Source organism: Esox lucius, chromosome 21, assembly GCF_011004845.1.
Source record: "Esox lucius isolate fEsoLuc1 chromosome 21, fEsoLuc1.pri, whole genome shotgun sequence".
NCBI classification, from domain to species: domain Eukaryota; kingdom Metazoa; phylum Chordata; class Actinopteri; order Esociformes; family Esocidae; genus Esox; species Esox lucius.
Window position 1 is genome coordinate 26694946 of NC_047589.1, and position 19865 is coordinate 26714810.

The following is a 19865-nucleotide window of genomic DNA, read 5'->3' on the forward strand; positions in this document are numbered from 1 at the left end:
CCATTAACTCAATTTATCTGACCAAGACAACACTCAGCAGTTCAACACCACAATGCAGCAGTAGCAACAACCCAGCCAGTGACGAGATTGCTGTAGAGAAACCTTGACTTTTTATTTAGCACACATTTATAAAATTAACCACACTATACAAATGGTTTTCTCGTTGCAGTAATGATACGTGGGTGGGGAGATTCAGCCGAATTCCAAATGAAAACCGTAGCCCCCCTTTTTACTGTAGATCTCCGCACGAGACCCCATGTAGAAAGGGGCTCGAGCTCAGTTTGGGACAGGGTTTGCAGTTCGTTGGTTCCAACACTCTCCAGAAGTGCAGACTCAAGTTCATAAATTACCGGGGATTCCTATGCTTAACGTGGCTACTCTCTGACTGCGGGGCTGTTTCCGGGGCGGCCTCGTCGCTCACGTTCTTCACGTCAAGACACCGGTCATATTCGTGTGGTCCAGTGTTTCCTCCACTCCTCCGGGACTGGCTGCGGGGGAGGCGTGCCGACTGGTTCGGCGTGCGCTTCAGTCAACTCATACGTTGGGGTGCCGCCGGGCCGAACCGACGTGTCTGGCACGATGGTGGTAGGAGAGTGGGCCACTACGGCGCCCGCACTCAGAACAGGCTAGCAGGGAGGCATTCGCATGCAGTAACTGTGGACACAGCTCACTGGTTGGGCTTTGCGCTTTGCCATGGAGTGAGGTTTGGTGTGGGGGGGGGGGGGGGGGGGGTCTGTTCTTATTTACATATCAAAACGGGAGTATGTCCGTGTGTCCTGTTGAGGGAACACCTCTCCACAAGGCTGCCAGTCATCAGAGGGGCCAGTTTATTAAATCATACATTTAAAAAAAAAAAAAAAAACAGAAAAGGGGAGGATGGGTGGCGGGGGTGTTAAGCCAGGTAGCTGTACGTGTCTTTCTCACCGTCGACTCTCTCCAGATACTCCTTCTCTATCAGGATGTCTATACACTTCTACAGCAGAGAGAGGGATGGGCAGCAGAGAGAGGGGGAGGTGGACAGAAAACATAAGACCGAAACATGTTGAAAAGAATACTAGTTGTTGCGAATGATTAGAGAAGGTATTTATTTCAACTGATTATGGACTTCGTGTGGTTCGTGGGCGTTACCTTGATGACAGGGACTCTGGGTTTGAAGCGAGAGGAGAGCTGGTTGAGGACTTCAGCCAGAAGCTGCTGGTGTTTCAGAACCTTCCTCATTTTCATTATCCTCACGATGGCAGCCTACACACACACACACACACACACACACACACACACACACACACACACACACACACACACACACACACACACACACACACACACACACACACACACACACACACACACACACACACACACACACACAATAACTACAGGGAACTCCGGCACCACAGGTAACCCAAAGGTAACAAAAGATTTTAAAACGACTAAAGATTCTTCATCAATGGAGACAATGGAGATGAATGCACATAAACTGAGGTGTTACGCATTTTCACTCTACAGACATACATGCGTTATCTAGAATTTACTTCTCCTTAGTGTGCGTTTTCTACAATGTATATCCTTAACGTATTCTACTTTTACATCGTACCTGGACACCACACAGAGCAGCAGGTTGCTCAGCAACGGCTAACCAGGACCCCAATACTTCTAACCCAACCACATGCCGAAACTGAAACTCAGTACCGGAGAGTTTAAACATTTCGCTAAACACTCCATTCCTGTCAGGACACGTGTGACCACACCTGTATGAGGAGTTTTCGGTCCTCCTCTATGTTCTTGTGTGTGGTCTCCTGCTCTTGTTTCTGCTCGGTCTTCATAGGAACGTTGATGTTCACACGCAGCTTCTTGCTGCGGACATGGACAACAAAAACGGTTGTGGGATAACGTCTGACGCCCGCGCTTTGTCAAAGAGACGGGGAGAGACAGTGAGCTGAGCAACCCAACCAGATAGAGGACTTACTTCTTGTATCCCAGGAAGAGTTTGATCAGGGTTTCTGGTTTGAAGTCCACCTCGTCTACATTAGCATTCTCATCCTCCAGGACCTGACATAAAAAGCAGCCACGTTAGTCACTTTCTTCCCCTCCAGCAAAATCCGGACGGGGCGACCATCGTCAGATAACAAGGTCCACTTGACTTTCACCTACCAGCAATTTGGACTTCAACAAGATCTGCAACACTTGAACCAGAATGTCCTGAAACAGCACAAGAGGAAAAAGGTTAAAATAAATAATAAATTGCTGTCTGGGGTGACACTGCTGTCCAGACCCCTACCACTAATGTACTTGTGCAGGGTGGGTTTCAATAAGGCCCAATGCACTTTTAGCTAAATCTCAATTTTTCCCCACAGCCAGTAACATGATGTGTCAAGCTCTAATCCCCCACCAACACTTTCCACTCATGTTTGTGAGCAATAGCCCGGGGATGATTGGCTATACATTCTTTGTATTTAACACGGCTCTATTTGGGCGCAGAGACAGGGAGGGTAGAACTCACAGTCTTGATCTGAGTGCTGTCAGTGAGCTGCTGAACGGTGTACAGGACCTCTGCATTGTACTGTAGCAGGATGGCCATCTGGAAGGTGGAGGCTTGAAGAGTGTACCTGGCAATACACATCGGACGAGTCAAGGTCGGCCCCCGCGGATGAGTCAGGTTTCAGTAAGGAGCACAGCCGACAGCGTACCTGTTCTTGAAGCAGTTGGTGACCAGCTCTCCTTTGGACAGGTGGTAGAGCCAGGTGAGCTTCCGCCCACTGTGCCGGCTGCCGTAGAACGCCGTGAACCGCTGGTAGCTGCGCTCCAGCTGGAGGAGGAGAGAGGACAGTGGATGAGTTCAGCGGCGGCGGGGAGACTAGCTCACCGTGGCACGGGTTGAATCGGCACCGACCGACGTCTCACCTCGGACGGCAGGGCAAAGGTGCACGACTGCTGGAATGGCCAGGAACCTGAGCTCAACACCTGGATGCTGAAGTCCACTGCAACACAGACGACTCCTTAGTTAGGCGCTTTTGTGCACGAAACAAACCCAGAACACAGACGTGCACGTTAACACTAACAGACGAGAGCTCACAGTCGAGGGGTTCCGAGTTGGTCAGGTGTTTCTTGAACTGCTCGTTGAGGTCTTTGCTCACTCCGATATCCTGGAACATCCGCTGGAGTTTGGATGTGTACTCAAAGCCGCACGCTTGCTGAAGAGGTTGAGCGGAAGGCGCAGCATGTCAAAAACTGCAATGATCTGTGGGAAATTGGTCAAACTGTGTGCCGCTCTACACGTTTCACTGAGAGCAGGATGTGTGTGAAAAGACCTTGAGTTTGGAGATCATGCTGGCCTCGGCGTCGTCGCTGGCACTGTTCTGGTGGACGAGGCGTTTGGCCAACATCTTAGCGTAGAACTTCTGGAACACATCCTTGTCCTCGATGTACTTAAACACCACCATCTGTGGAAAGACCAATTTCTTACCCATCGAATGTCTTTTACAAAGCTCTTTTCACATCAACAGTCATCACCAAGTGCTTTTATAGACACCCTGCCCGAGGCCTTGCAGGGCAGACAAGTAACACTGGTATTGAGTAACGAAGTGTATTATGCATTTGTAACAAATCATGCAGTTGATGTGATACTTAATTCCTCCATTCAGAGGTAAAACAGACTAAATCTACAGCAGAAACCATAAATGGATCCTCACCACTTGGTTGAGTGTGTCCTCCAACTCCGCCTCCTCTGGGTTCTTAGAACTGGGGAACAAGAACACAGTGAAACAGAGCCTGGAACAACGCCTGTCCACCCGTTCGCACGCACGCACGCACAGCCGCGCCAGGCCTGGGATTTCCTGATTTAAGGGGCGGGAACGTCGGCCAGGACGCAAAGGCCATCCAATTAAATAGGAGCTGAATGCGCAACGACACTACAGAAAACTCTGCTGTTCCAGTAGACATTCTGCAGGTCTTCACTGGCTACAGTGTGCTGTCAGGACGCATTGACAAGTGACGGCAGCAAATGATGCTAGCTAAAACTTGAGCGTGCCAATTAAACAAACACACAAGCTTGCTCACCTGTTAAACACCAGGTGTGTTTGCCTGGCTTTTTAATTACATAGCCTCGTGTTTATAAAACGTATCAAAAAGTTTGCTAGGAAGACGTCGAATGTGTAAAATCACTCTGAAAGCGATCCCAACATTAGCCTAGGAGTTGAGAAACAGCCTAATCTAAACAGAGGAGAGCAGAGATCCTATTTTCAACAGACGCCACTAGAGCCGTGTTTTGCCCCTCAGTCACATTTAGAGTTACTGCCCAATGACACACTGCTCCAGCCAGCTGGTGGAAGAGCGGTGTTCTCTCACTGCCGGTGGTGACATTCTGGTCAAACAACGCTGTCAGCGGTAAATTAAACTGCACCAAAAAACGGAGCAGCTTCGGGGGAAGAAAAGTGGCGGTTGGCCCCGCGAAAACACAGACTCAGTAATTAGTGGGGGAACAGCGGAAGCAAAGCGTGTATTTTTCTCTCCCCGGGAGGGCGTAGCGGCCACACGGCTGCCAGACAAAGGCCACGCCCATCACAGGCCACGCCCATCACAGGCCACACCCACCTCTTCTTCAGCAGGGAGTCGCAGTGCCTGGCCAGGAGCTCCGGTGACTTGCTGGAGGACTGGGCCATCTTAGTGACCGCGTTGTTGTTGATGAAACGACCACAGGCCTGGAGACGGGGGGGGGAGAGCATGCCGAATGTCACGTTGGGTCTCAACACGGGAGCCCCTCACACACAGAGCCGACGCTTGGCAGGGGGTGAGAGATCGGACATTGGTTATGAGTAGCGTACCTTGTCAAGCGCAGCCACGAAGCCAGCGTCGTTGTTGAAGGCGGACATGACCAGAGCGTTGTACTTCTTATGGACGTTCAGAGTGGTCTGGACATACACCTTAGGGTCCTGGGAGACGCAAACAGGTGAATAAGTAGGTCTGTCTGTCCGTCCTTGTGTGTGTGTGTGTGTGTGCATGCGTGTCTGTGTGCGTACATTGAGAGCAGCCTCTCCACATTTCTCGATGGCGGCCAGGCCCTGGTTGTGGATGTGAGTTTCTAGAAGTTTCTTCAGCTCTCCCAGTCCATCCGTTATACGCGACACCAAGTTATACATACGACCCAGATCTGAAGAGGAGAAAGTAATGGGGGGGGGGTTAGGGTAGATCGAAAAGACAAATAATTAGTACACCAAACGGCTTGACAAAACAGAGGCCCTCTTAACGGCAAACAACAAGCATTGCTGCCCCGGTTCCTTTCCTCTCCTGAGCCCAACAGCTGAAACATCCCCACTCCCCTTTCCCCACCTTCGTTCTTGTCCGCATCCAGCAGGTTCTGGAACTCTGTGTGGAAGATCTCCAGGTGTTTCTCTATGAGCACCTGTTCGCACCTCCTGGCCAGCTCGTCCTGGGTGGACTCGTGGAGGTACACCTGAACACGCCTCTGCTCCTCTAACAGACGGGCCTCCGCCTACAGACATACACAGACGGTCACCCCCCTGGACTGCACCTAGACCCGCCTTCGCTACTGCCCCCCCCCCCAAACCCGCTCACCCACCTTCTTCATGTACTCAGTAACAGGGTTCTGCTGGAGAAACTCGGTGCTCTCCCGTGTGTAGAAGCGCTCGGTGTCCGTAAGGAACTGGCACTCGAAGTACTCCTTGTACACGGACAGAGTGGGGCCCTTCGCGAAGGCGTCCTCCTCGTTCAGCCCCAGTTCAACTGCCGGAGACACAAACCAGCAGTGTGTGACGCCCGCGCCCAACAGAGCAAACTCACCGACTCATTGTGTTTGGGCCCGGGGTGCCGACCGGTTGGTGCCGTACCGTAGGACTGGACCACGCCACTGATGAGCCTGGTGTTGATGGTCTCTCCGTTCCTCTCCTTCTCTATCAGTTTCAGCACGGCGTTCGTTACCTGCCAGACAGACAGCGGCGGAGTAAGGAGGCAGGTCTCACTGCTGTGGTCCGGGGTTCTATTCACCATATGTGTGTTGTGTCGGTCAATCGTGTTACACGTGTGAAACGCCCGGCAGGTCCAGGGTTCTATTCACCATACGTGTGTTGTGTCGGTCATACGTTACACGTGTGAAACGCCCGGCAGGTCCAGGGTTCTATTCACCATATGTGTGTTGTGTCGGTCAATCGTGTTACACGTGTGAAACGCCCGGCAGGTCCAGGGTTCTATTCACCATATGTGTGTTGTGTCAGTCATTCGTGTTACAGGTCTGCATTACACCCACCTGTTTGTTCAGGGGCCTGAACAGACACTCCCTCCATGTCACCAACGCCAACTGAAGGAAGACATTAATGGAGGAGAGAGAAAGACAGGGGACAAGACAATGTCATCATTTATTTCACAGTCAAGGTTGGAAATAAAGCCTCCATTTACCTGCCGTGCCCCCGGCCCTCTCCCCTTACCGAGTAGATCTCGTAGATGCCCTTGCGCCCCTCGTCACACTCCCGTCTGACCCAGTGCCGGTTCAGGTAGGCGCAGATCCCGTTCAGCACCTTGCTGGAGAACCGGTAGTCCTCCCACTGCTGGGTGTAGAACTTCAACACACACTCGTCCATCAGGTCTTCGCCATCCTGGGGACAGGACAGGACGTGAGGTCATTGGGTCGACAGGGAGAAAGAGCCACAACAGGTTGGGGGGGGGGGGGGGGGGGGGGGGGGGCGCTCAACCAGGTGTTGTGCTCACCATGAGTAGACTGGTCAGGTAGTTCTTCAGGAACTCCTTGAGCCTCTTGTAGAGTTCCAGGCCGACGAACTGGGCCCCGCCCGGCGTGCTGCTCTTCTTGGAGGGCTTGGTGGGGGCGGCGGAGCCACGGCCCTGGCTGGACTGATGCACGCTGGTGCAGTAGTTATACACATGGCTGACAGGCAGGGCAGTTAAGGCAGGGAAACAACACTGTGTGTGTGTGTGTGTTTGTGTGTGTGTGGAAGACCACAGGGCTTCTCAGAGTGATGAATGAAAAGACGTGTGACACAACCAACTCAGGACCCCCCTCCCCGCCTCCCCCCAGCGTTTGGGATACGTGTAGAGCTCCATGTAGCGGGACTTGGCCATGCTCTGCCGTGTGTACACCTGCTGGATGCCGGCCCTCAGGTCGTCCCAGATCTGGTCCAGCCCGATCTGCTTCAGCCCGTGAGGGTTCTGGTTCCTGTTGGACGACATCGTTGCGTTCCTCCTCCTCTCTCCTCCCTCTGTCCTGTCGTTCTCTTCACAACGGGCGATGTCTCAGAGTGCGTTGTCCATGGGAGGCCAGGGGGTGTCAGTGGGTTTGGCCCGGTCCGCAGTGCCTTTTCGCCGACCCTAGAGGGGTTCTGTCCACGGTTCCTCCTCCTCCTCACAGCCTCAGGTAATGGGTCCTTCAACACCTCACCTGGAGGAGTAAGACAGACGTGGTCACTAGCCAAAACCTAAAATGAACAACAGGCTGAACTGAACACAAAAGCTTGTGTAGTTCAGCACAGTCATCTCTGCAAGCCTGACTAGCACAGACCTGTGCTAGTACAGAATCCACCAGAGGATTTCAGACCGTTTGTCTTAAGCTTGAGCATCCGGGCAGCTGAACGATGAGACGTGACACATCTAACAACCCAGTAGTTCACTTTCGGACCAAGGTGCTTCCTTCCCAGTCCTCTCAACTGCGGCAAGCTGGCCCCAAGATCAAGTCAAAACTGCAACAATCCAAAGGTGCTGATTCGGTATCAACACACTTCGGACACATCTATATGTAATAAAACCCAGGACTGCCCTGAAGACAAGCGTAGAGCAAAATCAGCAATGTCCATTCTCCATTTAGAAAGATATGGAGTGAGACAAAAAGAGAGGGAGGTTGGGCTCGTCGACGGTGACAGCCAGGCAGAGGGAGGGTCTATATTTAGCCAGGACAGCTAGGCTGGTCTCCGGTAATTTACTTGTCATTAAGGCCCATGACTGAGGATGTTTGTGTGTGGTGCACTGATGTGATGCAACCTACACACTATTTACTTCCTGACACTGTTGACAAGCAGCGAGGGTGCTTATATCCAGCACTAGATAGGACCATAGGCCTTGTTTGTCCATGTTATATTTAGACAAACCAGTAGCAAGTCACTTGTTTACTGTGCGTGTGCGCTGGCAGGAGGCCTTTTAAAACAGCAATAAAGCCAGCAGGCGAGCAATGAGTAACTAACTAGAAGCCTTGGTCCTGGAAAGCTGCCGGGTCACAATACGCGGTCTCTGTTCCAGACCTGCACCAGGTCCAAAATGGCCAAAAGACAACCGGACATGGAGAGCACCCTCCTACTCTGACGTCCATGCTAAGTACACTGAGGCTGTTACAGTGATTTCCTCACAGTCAGTTGTGAAACCCTGAACCTGGAACAACAACCCATTCCCCAGCACGGAACTCTGGTCCATGGTTTCCAGGAAGGAACACAGGCCTGTTTCCTAATCGTATCAAACACCTGTGCTAGAGACCTGTCAACGCCAAACAACCACCGTAACATTCCTTTTCCCAACCCACCCCATTTCTAATGTTGTCAGGTAACTGGGGAGCCTACTAAAGAGGTAGAAGACAAGAATAACCCGACAACAGCCTGGACTAGCAGTCGGTGTAACGTTGAGTCAATTCAGTTGTGTTTCTCCACAGGAAGTCATACATCAACCACACAATTACACGCCGTTAGGAGGAAGAAGCCCTAATAACACAATGAGCACGTGAATACCTGGACAGGGATGACAGCTGTAGTCATGGGGATGACAGCTGTGGTCGTGGGAAAATGGGCAGTTACTCATCCATTGTGTCCCTCCTCCTAGCCAGATCCAACATTACCTACACACACCCACTAGCTCAGAGCCACAACCCCATGCAACTCAGACACTCACACAGCTAAGCCACCAAACCCCTCCTCCCGACTAGGTTATTCTAAACAAGAGAAGATTAACCTACTTCTTTATTGGTGGCTGGTTAAACAGCAATGTTAAACCTACAGTAACAACGGTTAAGACAACACTGAATTTGATTTATTCTAAGAACAGTGAAATCAACTGTAAAAATAGAGCACAGGTTTACTTGTGCCATAAACCCCCTGCGATTAATCTAGACCGCTGCAGCCCGTCCTGTTTCTACCATTGCGTGTTCTCCGACGCCACTTGGCTCCTCTGAACACTTCTCCGGCTTCCTGTTGAAGCTCACATCCACCACAAGACAGCGATGCTTCCCGGTGAACCACACTTTGGACTTCCTAAATTCAGGCAATGACCAAACCTCACATCCCTGCTGAAGTTTGCCGCTAACTCAGGTATTTAGATCCCCCTCAGCCCTGTGGAAACCTCTTCTTCCTGGCACCACAATGGTGGAACCAGCTTCCTCTGGGAGCGAAGACAGCAGAGCCCTGGATCATTTTCCATAACCCCTAAAACTCTAAAATACAGTTAGCTCTATGCCCAAGAACCAGGCATTCCAGCAGTAAACAATGTGTTGGGAACCTTTTCATGGGTCTCAAGCTGGGAATAAAGTGTGTGTGTGTATGGAGCCCAGAGTTATTGGAAAATACAGCCAGCCATTTAATTAGTGTAAAGCAGCTTTTGATTCCCCTCACTCAGCTCAGCACTCAAAAGCATGTGCACACATGCACACACCATCCATGGTGTTCAGGTTTCCTCAAGACAAAAATCAGATGAAGGCACAGTACTGAGTGGCAAAAAACACAACATAAAACCTGTGAGATGTCAGGCTGCCCTGCTTCTGGGAGTAAGGCAGTTCTACCTGCCTGCAAGTCACCTGACTGGTTGGCAGCAGAGAAGAACGAGGTCATATGTATAATGGTCTCGCTAGTGAGTGTAAGGCAACCAAGGTCCCATTTCACTCATATTGACACAAACATTTGATGGGCCTGCATGTCTTGACAGTAAACTGTAGGCTGGTCACCGGTGCCTATTCAACATGTTAAGATCGTCAGACCACAGGTTAGACAAGTCAACAGGATAATTATTAATCCTATTTTTATGCCCTTTGTTCTAAATCTGACCCCATGTCTTAGGAAGCTTTAAAGGTCTTCACTAATTTATAAAAGTGACAAACTGACAAGTTCTTTATTATCAAAATCAACTTTAACTTGAAGGACTACCACCAAGGAGTTCTATCGAACAAGCAGATGGAAACCGAGTAAAAATAGATGTTTGAGCAAATAATAATGTATTGTAATCTGTCCCAGGGTCATGCATTGCCAAAGTTATGTGGCCAGGCTAGTGTCATGATCCGTTGCTTTTGGAGCCAACAAGCTGTATGACGAACTAGCAGAGAACTAGCTTATGGAATGATAAAGTATAATATGACACTATTACAGTTATAACCAGTACAAGTGGCAGGGTCAGATGGCTGTCCTTGCCGAAGTACAACACGGCATTGTGACACTCACCTGTTTCAATCAATGAGAGATGGTTTGAAAGAGACAAGATGGCAGCTAGCTAAGTAACTCAACTCCTAGTTTGATTCTGAATTGGGGAAATCAACGTTATTTGTTAGCGACCAAATTTAGTCACCAATTGCCAATACTTCGGAAAGATGTCCCATATACAACCACTATTCTTCAGAGAGGGTCTTTCAATTCAAACTTTGAATGGAAAAAAAAAAAAGTATAAAAAGATTTGTACTGAATACAAGCAACTTTGTCAACAGTCTTACATAGCACGCCAAGGCAGCTGTCTTTGACTAGTCATAGTCCCCAATTAAATTCAGACTTCAAAGTTCTCCTTTTCAACCAATCAAATTGCACGTCATAATAAGTGGAAATTATTAGTTGCGCAGTGAAAAGTAAGTAAAAAGTTGGTTGTATTAAATGCAGGTTTTGATGGACATGGTTAGATACCACCATGGCCACAATTGATTATTGTACTTCAATGTAAATACATTACATTTTCTCAACTCAAACTAACCCAATGTAAAACTGAACAATGACATTTAGAATATAGTTGTGCTGTACTTATTTGGCAGAGGAGAAACACATAAGTTCAAGATCGCCGCAACCGGCATCGTATATCATACCCAGGGTCAACATTATTTCATTTTTCATACTGTAACTAGTTTGTAATAGCAACACAGAGAACATGACGTTACTACCTACGGTAACTTTGTCAAGTTCGCTTATCAAGTACATGATTTAGCGACAGTACCTAACTAATTGGTAGTTTGTTTATGTTGGTATAACGTTAGTTACTAGCTATATAACTGCTCTCCTACTCAATATTACAGCCAAGACAGTATAAAACCCATGGGCTATCAAGCTACTACTACCGTACCTAGCTAACGTTAGCTAAAGCAACAACACGCTGCTAGCTGAAAGAACGACAGCTAAACCAGCGTAGCAGCCATTGTTGAAACACATAGCTAATGAGCTAGAAGTCGAATCCATGATAGCGTGTTATAGGGTAATAATAAGATACATTTCCTTAAAGGTGAGGTTAGGCACAACCAGAAGCATTTATGATGCAAAATGGCAGCCTGTTCAATGAGTCAGGATTATTCGCCAAACATCCCCTGCTTGTTCGTCTAGCCACAACGAACAGACTACTGCATACCGCGTTAGCTACCTAGGTCAAATAAAAAGCTTCATAGCACTCGAGAAATTGAAGAATTAGTTATTCTTACCATTTCTAAAGCAGTTGATATGCCCTAGCGATAGAGAAATACAGTTTCAGGAGCCCAGTTATCGGCGTCTTCTTTCCTCGTTTCTTCACTGGGCTGGATTTCCTTCGTTTCGCAGTTGTCTCAAAGATGATGTAGCAGCGCCAAGATCTCCCAGTGTAATGATGATGGACGGTGCGTGGGACTACAAAAATGGCAAAATCCAAACACATGCACATCAGACAAATCTAAACCAATGAAATCGAGGATGTTTTACTGAAGACGAAACACAACCAATGGTTGAGTTCGAGGGGGGAACCGCAGGCGACGGATGACTGACTAATCTAGCTACAAATCTTTTTGCGTCAGAAAATAACGACTCATTAATTATTTGTAGACGTTTGTAGATCAATGAGTTTACCGCAATTTACCCATGATACATCCGGTTTTGGTCTTCTTGAACATAACCTGTCTATTAAAGTCACATGTTAGTGGGAACGTAATATTACATCTTAAAAGTCATGAAGACGCTGTTACTGAACCAGAAGTCACTTTTGCATTAATCTATTGACTGACTTAATACCCTATGCTTTTTATCCAAAATGCTTCGGGGAAAGTTTGGAAAAGCTTAGTTACGTTGGTGTTCATTTACTTAGTTGTTACGGTGAACATTGGTTCAAATCGTTGTCGACACCTGTGTTCGCACCGAAAGTACAGTCCATCACGTCGCCCTCTTTGATCACGTCATGCGCACCACACGTAATCTTTGGATTTAAAGTATACATAAACTATACCTTGGTTTAACAATATCTAAAAATTAAAATACAAGAGAACTAGTAAATATAGAAGAGAGAATAGGTAGTATGAAAAAAATCTCTTAATCATTGGCTTATGGGAGATTTATCTATTATGGGCAGAATCCTGTTGACTAAAGCAGAAGGCATATCTAAACTAATTGACCCATCTTATTCCCTTTATGTTTCTCCTAAATTGATAAACAAATTTAACTCTGTCATTTTTAATTTTATTTGGAAAAATAAAACTCATTATATAAAAAAATCCCAGATGATTAAAGACTATAAAAATGGAGGACTGAAAGCCACTGAATTTGAATCCATGATTGGAGTACTGTGATTTTGAGATTTCTAAATTACCAATTAAGCTTTCAAATTTTCACAAGCAGATTTTGCAATACTGGAAATGGATATTTACTCACAACTTCACACCTCATAGATCCACCTTGTGGAATAATAGGACCATAATGTTAAATAGGAAATCATTATTCAAACAAGAGTGGTTGGAGAAAAAAAGTTTTATTTGTTGCTGATTTGATAGATGAAGCTGGTCAATTTATTCAATATAATTATTTCATAGAGAAATTTGCAGTAAAATGTTCTTTTACAGAATTTAATACTGTTTGTAGAGCAAACCCTACTCCACTAAAACAAATGATACAGAACACGCTTACATATTCAAAGGTATCTGTTAGACTGCCTGTGTTGAAGATTGGAGAAGTGTACATTTGGGATAAAAAGTGCAATAACAAAGTAATTGGAAATGTATTTAAAAGTAAACTATTTTTCGATTTCAATACACCAACAAAAGTAAAAATTACTGAAAATGAAACATTCAGTAACAAGTTTTGTTTTTAACTTAAATGGACAATTGTACCTAAAATAAAGGAGATGCAGATTAGAATCATCAATAATGTTTATCCTGCTGCTGAAATCTTATGGAAAAGATTCCGTTTTGAAGTAGATTTATGTGGATTTTGCTCAAAAGAGCCTGAAACCATTGAACATAATTTTTTTTCTTGTCCGGTCACACTGGGATTCTGGCAAGATCTTTACAGCTGGCTAAGTATTGGTACTGATATTCCTGTACTAAATGTATCTCAGGTTTGGATTTATATAGATGGTCTCTCTAAAAATATGTCATTGATGTTAAACGTTATTATTTCCTTGGGTAAATATCATATTCATAAAAGCAAGTGGAATAACAGTAAACCCTCTTTAACTTGTTTTAAAAATGAATGTAAGAATTATCTAGCATCCATTAAATACTTATCCAAAGATAATCAGTCCCTTTGTAAATTATATGAAAACTTGTATGAGTCTCTTTCTTTCTAAGATCTTGTCTTTTTTTTATTTTTATTTTTTTTCTCCCTTGCAATTTGTAAGCATAGGCGTATATGCACAAATATACGAATGAAGATTTTTTTTGTATGCATATTATTGTTCCTTACTTGAGTTTGTAAATCAATATGTTTCAATAAAAAAATATATATATAATAAAAAAATTTAAATAAAAAAAGTATACAAAAACTCGTTCTGGAAGAGTTATTTTACAATATATCAACGATATGTTACATATGCCATGTTAACATTGTTTGGATTATACTTTTGTTATTTTTGCTATAGTCCCTTGTGATTGTGTGAACTATGGCACTACCCCGTTTTACATTACAGATTGATGCACACAACTTGATACAAAATTGGTCTCTGGAACAGAGAAATCATGTACTCCACACCAGACAAGTAAAAAATTAAGAAAGTTTATTAAAAAATATTTAATGAAATATATAGCATAGTAATATATAGTCCCTGTGAGAATATAAATCACACTAAACTTGCAACTACACTGTGTTTTGTCACTACTAGTGGATTACATAAGCATACACTCTCTTTTAAATGTTCACATTTAGTTCAGGAGTCAAACAATCAAGTTGCATGGGCTCAATTTGAAATTATATGAATAACAATTCTTTTGCTCCTATGCAATATCTGTTTACCTATAAACTACTGTACTAAGAACCGGTCACTTATGATTTGTGGTCTCTTGAAGGGCAGTAACTGGGAGATGCTGAACAATAACAATCAGACCTTTAGTTTCTCTTCAAGCAAGGTCAAGTTAATAAATATGCTGTGGATCGTGTAATAGGTCATCCAGACACAGTGAAGACAGTTAGCTTTTGGACCTGAGCAGGAGGACAGGACTGCTCAGGGAGGTCACCCATTGGCGACTATCAATCAGCAAGAGTTCAGTTGTTGTAAGGGAAGAAATTAGAGGACTGATCAACCACATTCCAAAACAGAGTGAAACCCCCCCACAAATATACAGAATATACAGTGGGGAGAACAAGTATTTGATACACTGCCGATTTTGCAGGTTTCCCTACTTACAAAGCATGTAGAGGTCTGCAATTTTTTATCATAGGTACACTTCAACTGTGAGAGACGGAATCTAAAATCCAGAAAATCACATTGTAAAATTTTTTAAGAATTCATTTGCATTTTATTGCATAACATAAGTATTTGATCACCTACCAACCAGTAAGAATTCCGGCTCTCACAGACCTGTTAGTTTTTCTTTAAGAAGCCCTCCTGTTCTCCACTCATTACCTGTATTAACTGCACCTGTTTGAACTAGTTTGCTGTATAAAAGACACCTGTCCACACACTCAATCAGACTCCAACCTCTCCACAATGGCCAAGACCAGCGACCTGTGTAAGGACATCAGGGATAAAATTGTAGACCTGTACAAGGCTGGGATGGGCTACAGGACAATAGGCAAGCAGCTTGGTGAGAAGGCAACAACTGTTGGCGCAATTAACAGAAAATGGAAGAAGTTCAAGATGACGGTCAATCTCCCTCGGCCTGGGGCTCCATGCAAGATCTCACCTCGTGGGGCATCAATGATCATGAGGAAGGTGAGGGATCAGCCCAGAACTACATGACAGGACCTGGTCAATGACCTGAAGAGAGCTGGGACCACAGTCTCAAAGAAAACCATTAGTAACACACTATGTCATCATGGATTAAAATCCTGCAGCGCACGTAATGTCCCACTGCTCAAGCAAGCGCAAGTCCAGGCCCGTCTGAAGTTTTCCAATGACCATCTGGATGATCCAGAGGAGGAATGGGAGAAGGTCATGTGGTCTGATGAGACCAAAATAGAGCGTTTTGGTCTAAACTCCACTTGCCGTGTTTGGAGGAAAAAGAAGGATGAGTATAACCCTAAGAACACCATCCCGACTGTGAAGCATGGAGGTGGAAACATCATTCTTTGGGGATGCTTTTCTGCAAAGGGGACAGGACGACTGCAGCGTATTGAGGGGAGGATGAATGGGGCCATGCATTGCGAGATCTTGGCCAACAATCTCCTTCCCTCAGTAAGAGAATTGAAGATGGGTCGTGGCTGGGTCTTCCAGCATGACAATGACCCAAAACACACAGCCAGGGCAACTAAGGAGTGGCTCTGTAAGAAGCATCTCAAGGTCCTGGAGTGGCCTAGCCAGTCTCCAGACCTGAACCCAATAGAAAATGTTTGGAGGGAGCTCAAAGTCCGTATTGCCCAGCGACCTGAAGGATCTGGAGAAACGTATGATTTCTGTAATTGCAAACAAAGGTTTCTGTACCAAATATTAAATTCTGCTTTTCTGATGCAAATTAATGCAAATTAATTACTTAAAAATCTTACAATGTGATTTTCTGGATTTTTGTTTTAGGTTCCGTCACTCACAGTTGAAGAGCAACTATGATAAAAATCACAGACTTCTACATGCTTTGTAAGTGGGAAAACCTGCAAAACCAGCCGTGTATGAAATACTTGTTCTCGCCACGGTATATTCTGTCAAATCAAAGCAATACTAATCAGACGTATACTTTTATTAGGACTAGTCCCAGAGCTCCTGCAAACATATCCAGGCTGAAGCGAGTGCTCATCCTGAGTGGGTGCATCTGCTGCTGCAGGGCGTTAATCAGAGTGTCCTGTAATCCCTGCGGGGTCTCAGGAACATGGACTGCTGCCTCTGGAATCCACTGGCATCAGTGCATTCCAGTCGATACCATGGCCTTCCAGGTTCTCCTTCCAGGACAAATTGCATATCACAGGCAGATGCCAAAGACTAGCCTGGAGAAACATACAGAGATTTTATCTCTCTATATGTTACTAAGTGACTTTTGACATTAATTATTCAGATATGTCCATGCTCCTACGCATATCCCCTTTTAAAATATATTATGGGTAAAAATGTTTCGGCTTTGTTCGAATGTAATGTTTTTTTCTTTTCTTCCTGAAAGCACATTAGGTAGGTATTCAAACCTGGGACCAGTGTATCACCAGGCTTCATCCAGTATGCCATTTTTTTCCATGTCATTCAGCTGACTGTTATGAAACACATGTTTTGGCCTGAAACAATAGACCTGTTGCACAATGCCTACAAACAACGCGTTAAACGCATCCACGTGGTACGGGAGACAATGGTGAAGCACATACCAGACGTTCGCATATCAAATTACGGCAGCGTATCTGTCCTTTAATGCAGGGTTATTTTGGCGATTTCCCTCGCGCCGTAGGAAGGGAATGTCGATGTGTGTTGATTCCCTGTGTCGTAACACACCACAGACGGGCCAAGTCACTGCTGAAAGCGGAAGACACCGCTTTTAGAGCAAAGTCCTCCCTGGTCGCAACTGGAGGGATCAGGGCAAAATCATCCCTTTTGAGCCTGGTGGAAACATACAATGCTGTACATGAAATGCAATAATGCTCCCCAAAAATGGCAGCGCTCTGACACTGACAGAGCTATAGGTGACATCTGTAACATGAGTGCATGCTAAAAGCATTTATTTGGCTCGCTTCGTTTTTTCTCGCTTGACTAGTAAAAATGGAAACGTTGCTGAAGAGAGGACAAGTGTCTTTAGCATTGGGAAATACGCTGTTTCTCAAATGAGTTCATTCAACAATCACCAATGAGCATCCCGTCACCAGCTCGCTCATATAGCCTAGGTGCACAATCAAATATTGTGGTTCTGTAGAAAGTTCTAGGCTAGTCTTCCATCAGATGACCAGCATCCTGTTGGATTTCCCATGGTTTCAGTTATTATAATTAAACAATGGTTTTACACATAATAAGTAGACGGTCAGATTGACATGGTAATATACTGTACATTGTTGGGGAATGTTGCATGAATTCACATACGAAACCAAAACATGAAATTAAATGGTTTATGCACAGATTTGTGCATACTTACACTTAATGGATGGTATTAGTGTAGAAAAACTATTTCTTTCGGCTTTTTTATATGATCTTTATCTTTCTTTTCTTCCTTTCTGTAAACTGACCTGTCTGTTTGGAGCAGGTCCAAATCTTTCCATCAGGGCAGCTAGGATAACACTATTAGGTTCTGGTGCACCCAAATATTGTTTTTCTGCATTCAGAGGAACATAGTGTGAGAGTTTTCCCGGAGGCCAGAATCTGAGATATTAACTTAAGGCGGCCACTTCACCACACAAACAGAGTTCAGGGAGCAGATGGAGTCTGGCTTACTCCAGTACCAGCGTTTGGTGTGGCGTGATGGTTCTGCAAAGATGTATTTCAACCATTGCTCTGATTTAAAACTGACTTGCAGATACTAAAATATTTTATTTGTAATGTTCAGTGTAAGATGTTGCACCAGAACCTTACATGTTACATGCACTGTGTTTTATTGATCAAGTTCACCACACTAGCAAAGAAGTTTTGGCCGGAATGCTTATACCTGTTGAATAAGTTGCTAGGATGTCACATTTTACTGCTCAAATTGTGTTGGAAAACCAGTTTATAAAAGTAATAAGGCATCTTGGGTTTGTGCTATATTGCCAATGTACCACTGGTAAGCAGTGTCAAGGCACAAAGCATCAGTGCCTAACTAAGCATCACTGTGCCTCTAGTGCTTAAGAACAGCTCCTAGCCCTGGTATTTTGGCAATATAGCCCAAATCCGAGATGCCTTATCGCTTGGAACATGACACCCATCTTGGGGAAAACTATGATTTGTCCCCCCCATATATCACTGTAAACATAACTATGTAATTTTAATAATAATAATAAGACACAATGAAAGCTCTTGTGCTGAATATAGACACTTCAAGTTTCAAGAAATGGACCCCCCCCTTTACCTCACAGTGGTTTGATCCACTGCCCCCCAGCAATCAGCAGTGGCACATCGTGCAGGTACAGTGCATGTGTGGGAATCTGACAGTCTGTCGTTAGTGGTTGACTTTCAGTAAGTAGTTCAAACAAAGGATATGTTAGACATTTCTTTACTTCTACCACTCAATACAAAACAAACATTTCTAACCGTCACAAGCCTTCATTTTCTCTACATTGAATTACAGGTCACTTGTTATGTTAGCTAGCGGTTAGCTGATATTTGCTAGCAAGCTACAGTAACATCAACCAGCTTTTGCAGCTGTTTGAATTTGAGTCAATGAGAGAAGCTTGCAATGCAGTGTATGTAGGGTTCCTTAGCTGGCAAGGGGACAGTGTTCGCGTCTACCGTCTGAAAAGCACTCAATGCACGTAGCTAACGTGAGGCTAATCCAGTACATTTGTTTTATGTTGGTAGGGTTCACACACAAAAGCAGAATTTGCAGAGCTACAGTAGCAGGCAAACCGATGGTGCAAACTAAATACAGTATTACAGTAATACAGTATTACAGCGCTACTTTTGGTGCCCCCCTCAAAAATTGCTCTTGAGAAAATGCTATGTAATTGTCCCCTCCAAACTTGATATCAGATTTTTTCCCCCTGAGCAAGTATTGAATTTGTCTATTAAAAATAAATGTGCTACAATTGTACTATACTATTTTTAATTTGGTTTATTGAAAGGAGTTAATGCATCAGGGGATTTCTGTTATCTCTTAAGGTCAACAAAAGTTTAAATTTAACCCACACATTCAAAGTTTTGTCTTGGTTTAGAATAATGATGTACTAGTGGAATAATGCTGTACTCTATATAATACATATATAGTGTATGTACAGCTTTTATCCATGACATATAACTTATTTGACAATCTACATTTAAAATGTTTGTAGTGGCTTTTGGTTATAGTGCGAGGGATCAAGCGTCTGAGTCGGGATTCATTTTGCTGATAGCCAGATTGTCCTCAAACACAGAACATCGTAGTTTCTAAGCCATACAGTCATGCACAGACCGTTGATACACTGTTTAATAATTCTTCCAGGATGAGTTTGAGAGCATGCATGAAAAAATATTTACCTCCCTATCATAAGCTGCACTGGATAATAACATCTGCAAAATTAAATGTACCTATTGATGACTTCTATTTTGAAGGGCTAACACTGATTTCACCATTGTTGCTAATAGTTAATATGGCTTCCTACTGAGTCACTTGTGTGTATTCTATGACGGAGGCCTTTACTGTTCAAAAGGCAGTTTTAGCATGGGCA

The 19865-nt window shown here is 44.8% G+C and overlaps 1 protein-coding gene across 1 annotated transcript; it reads right to left on the reverse strand.

Annotated features, from left to right (window-relative positions):
- Positions 1-91: 91 nt before the first annotated feature.
- cul1b (cullin 1b) lies at positions 92-11949 on the reverse strand. The gene is made up of 22 exons (XM_010890155.5): positions 11657-11949; positions 7055-7402; positions 6718-6892; positions 6438-6605; positions 6260-6310; positions 5844-5934; positions 5576-5739; positions 5326-5488; positions 5016-5146; positions 4821-4928; positions 4591-4697; positions 3690-3738; positions 3309-3440; positions 3074-3191; positions 2902-2978; positions 2688-2806; positions 2501-2606; positions 2152-2199; positions 1967-2049; positions 1749-1854; positions 1129-1242; positions 92-973 (listed from the first exon to the last, which is right to left on the reverse strand). The coding sequence occupies exons 2-22, from the start codon at positions 7192-7194 to the stop codon at positions 893-895; spliced, it is 2331 nt and encodes a 776-aa protein (XP_010888457.1). The 5' UTR covers positions 7195-7402; positions 11657-11949; the 3' UTR covers positions 92-892.
- Between the last annotated feature and the right edge of the window lie 7916 nt (positions 11950-19865).

Excerpts from the sequence above, each read along its gene's own strand:
- cul1b (XM_010890155.5), bottom strand. The coding sequence starts at position 7,194 with ATGTCGTCCAACAGGAACCAGAACCCTCACGGGCTGAAGCAGATCGGG. Across the intron at positions 3,739-4,590 it reads GACTCCCTGCTGAAGAAGAG|TTCTAAGAACCCAGAGGAGG; the intron begins GTGGGTGTGGCC and ends CTTGTTCCCCAG. Across the intron at positions 2,607-2,687 it reads ACCAACTGCTTCAAGAACAG|GTACACTCTTCAAGCCTCCA; the intron begins GTACGCTGTCGG and ends GTGTATTGCCAG.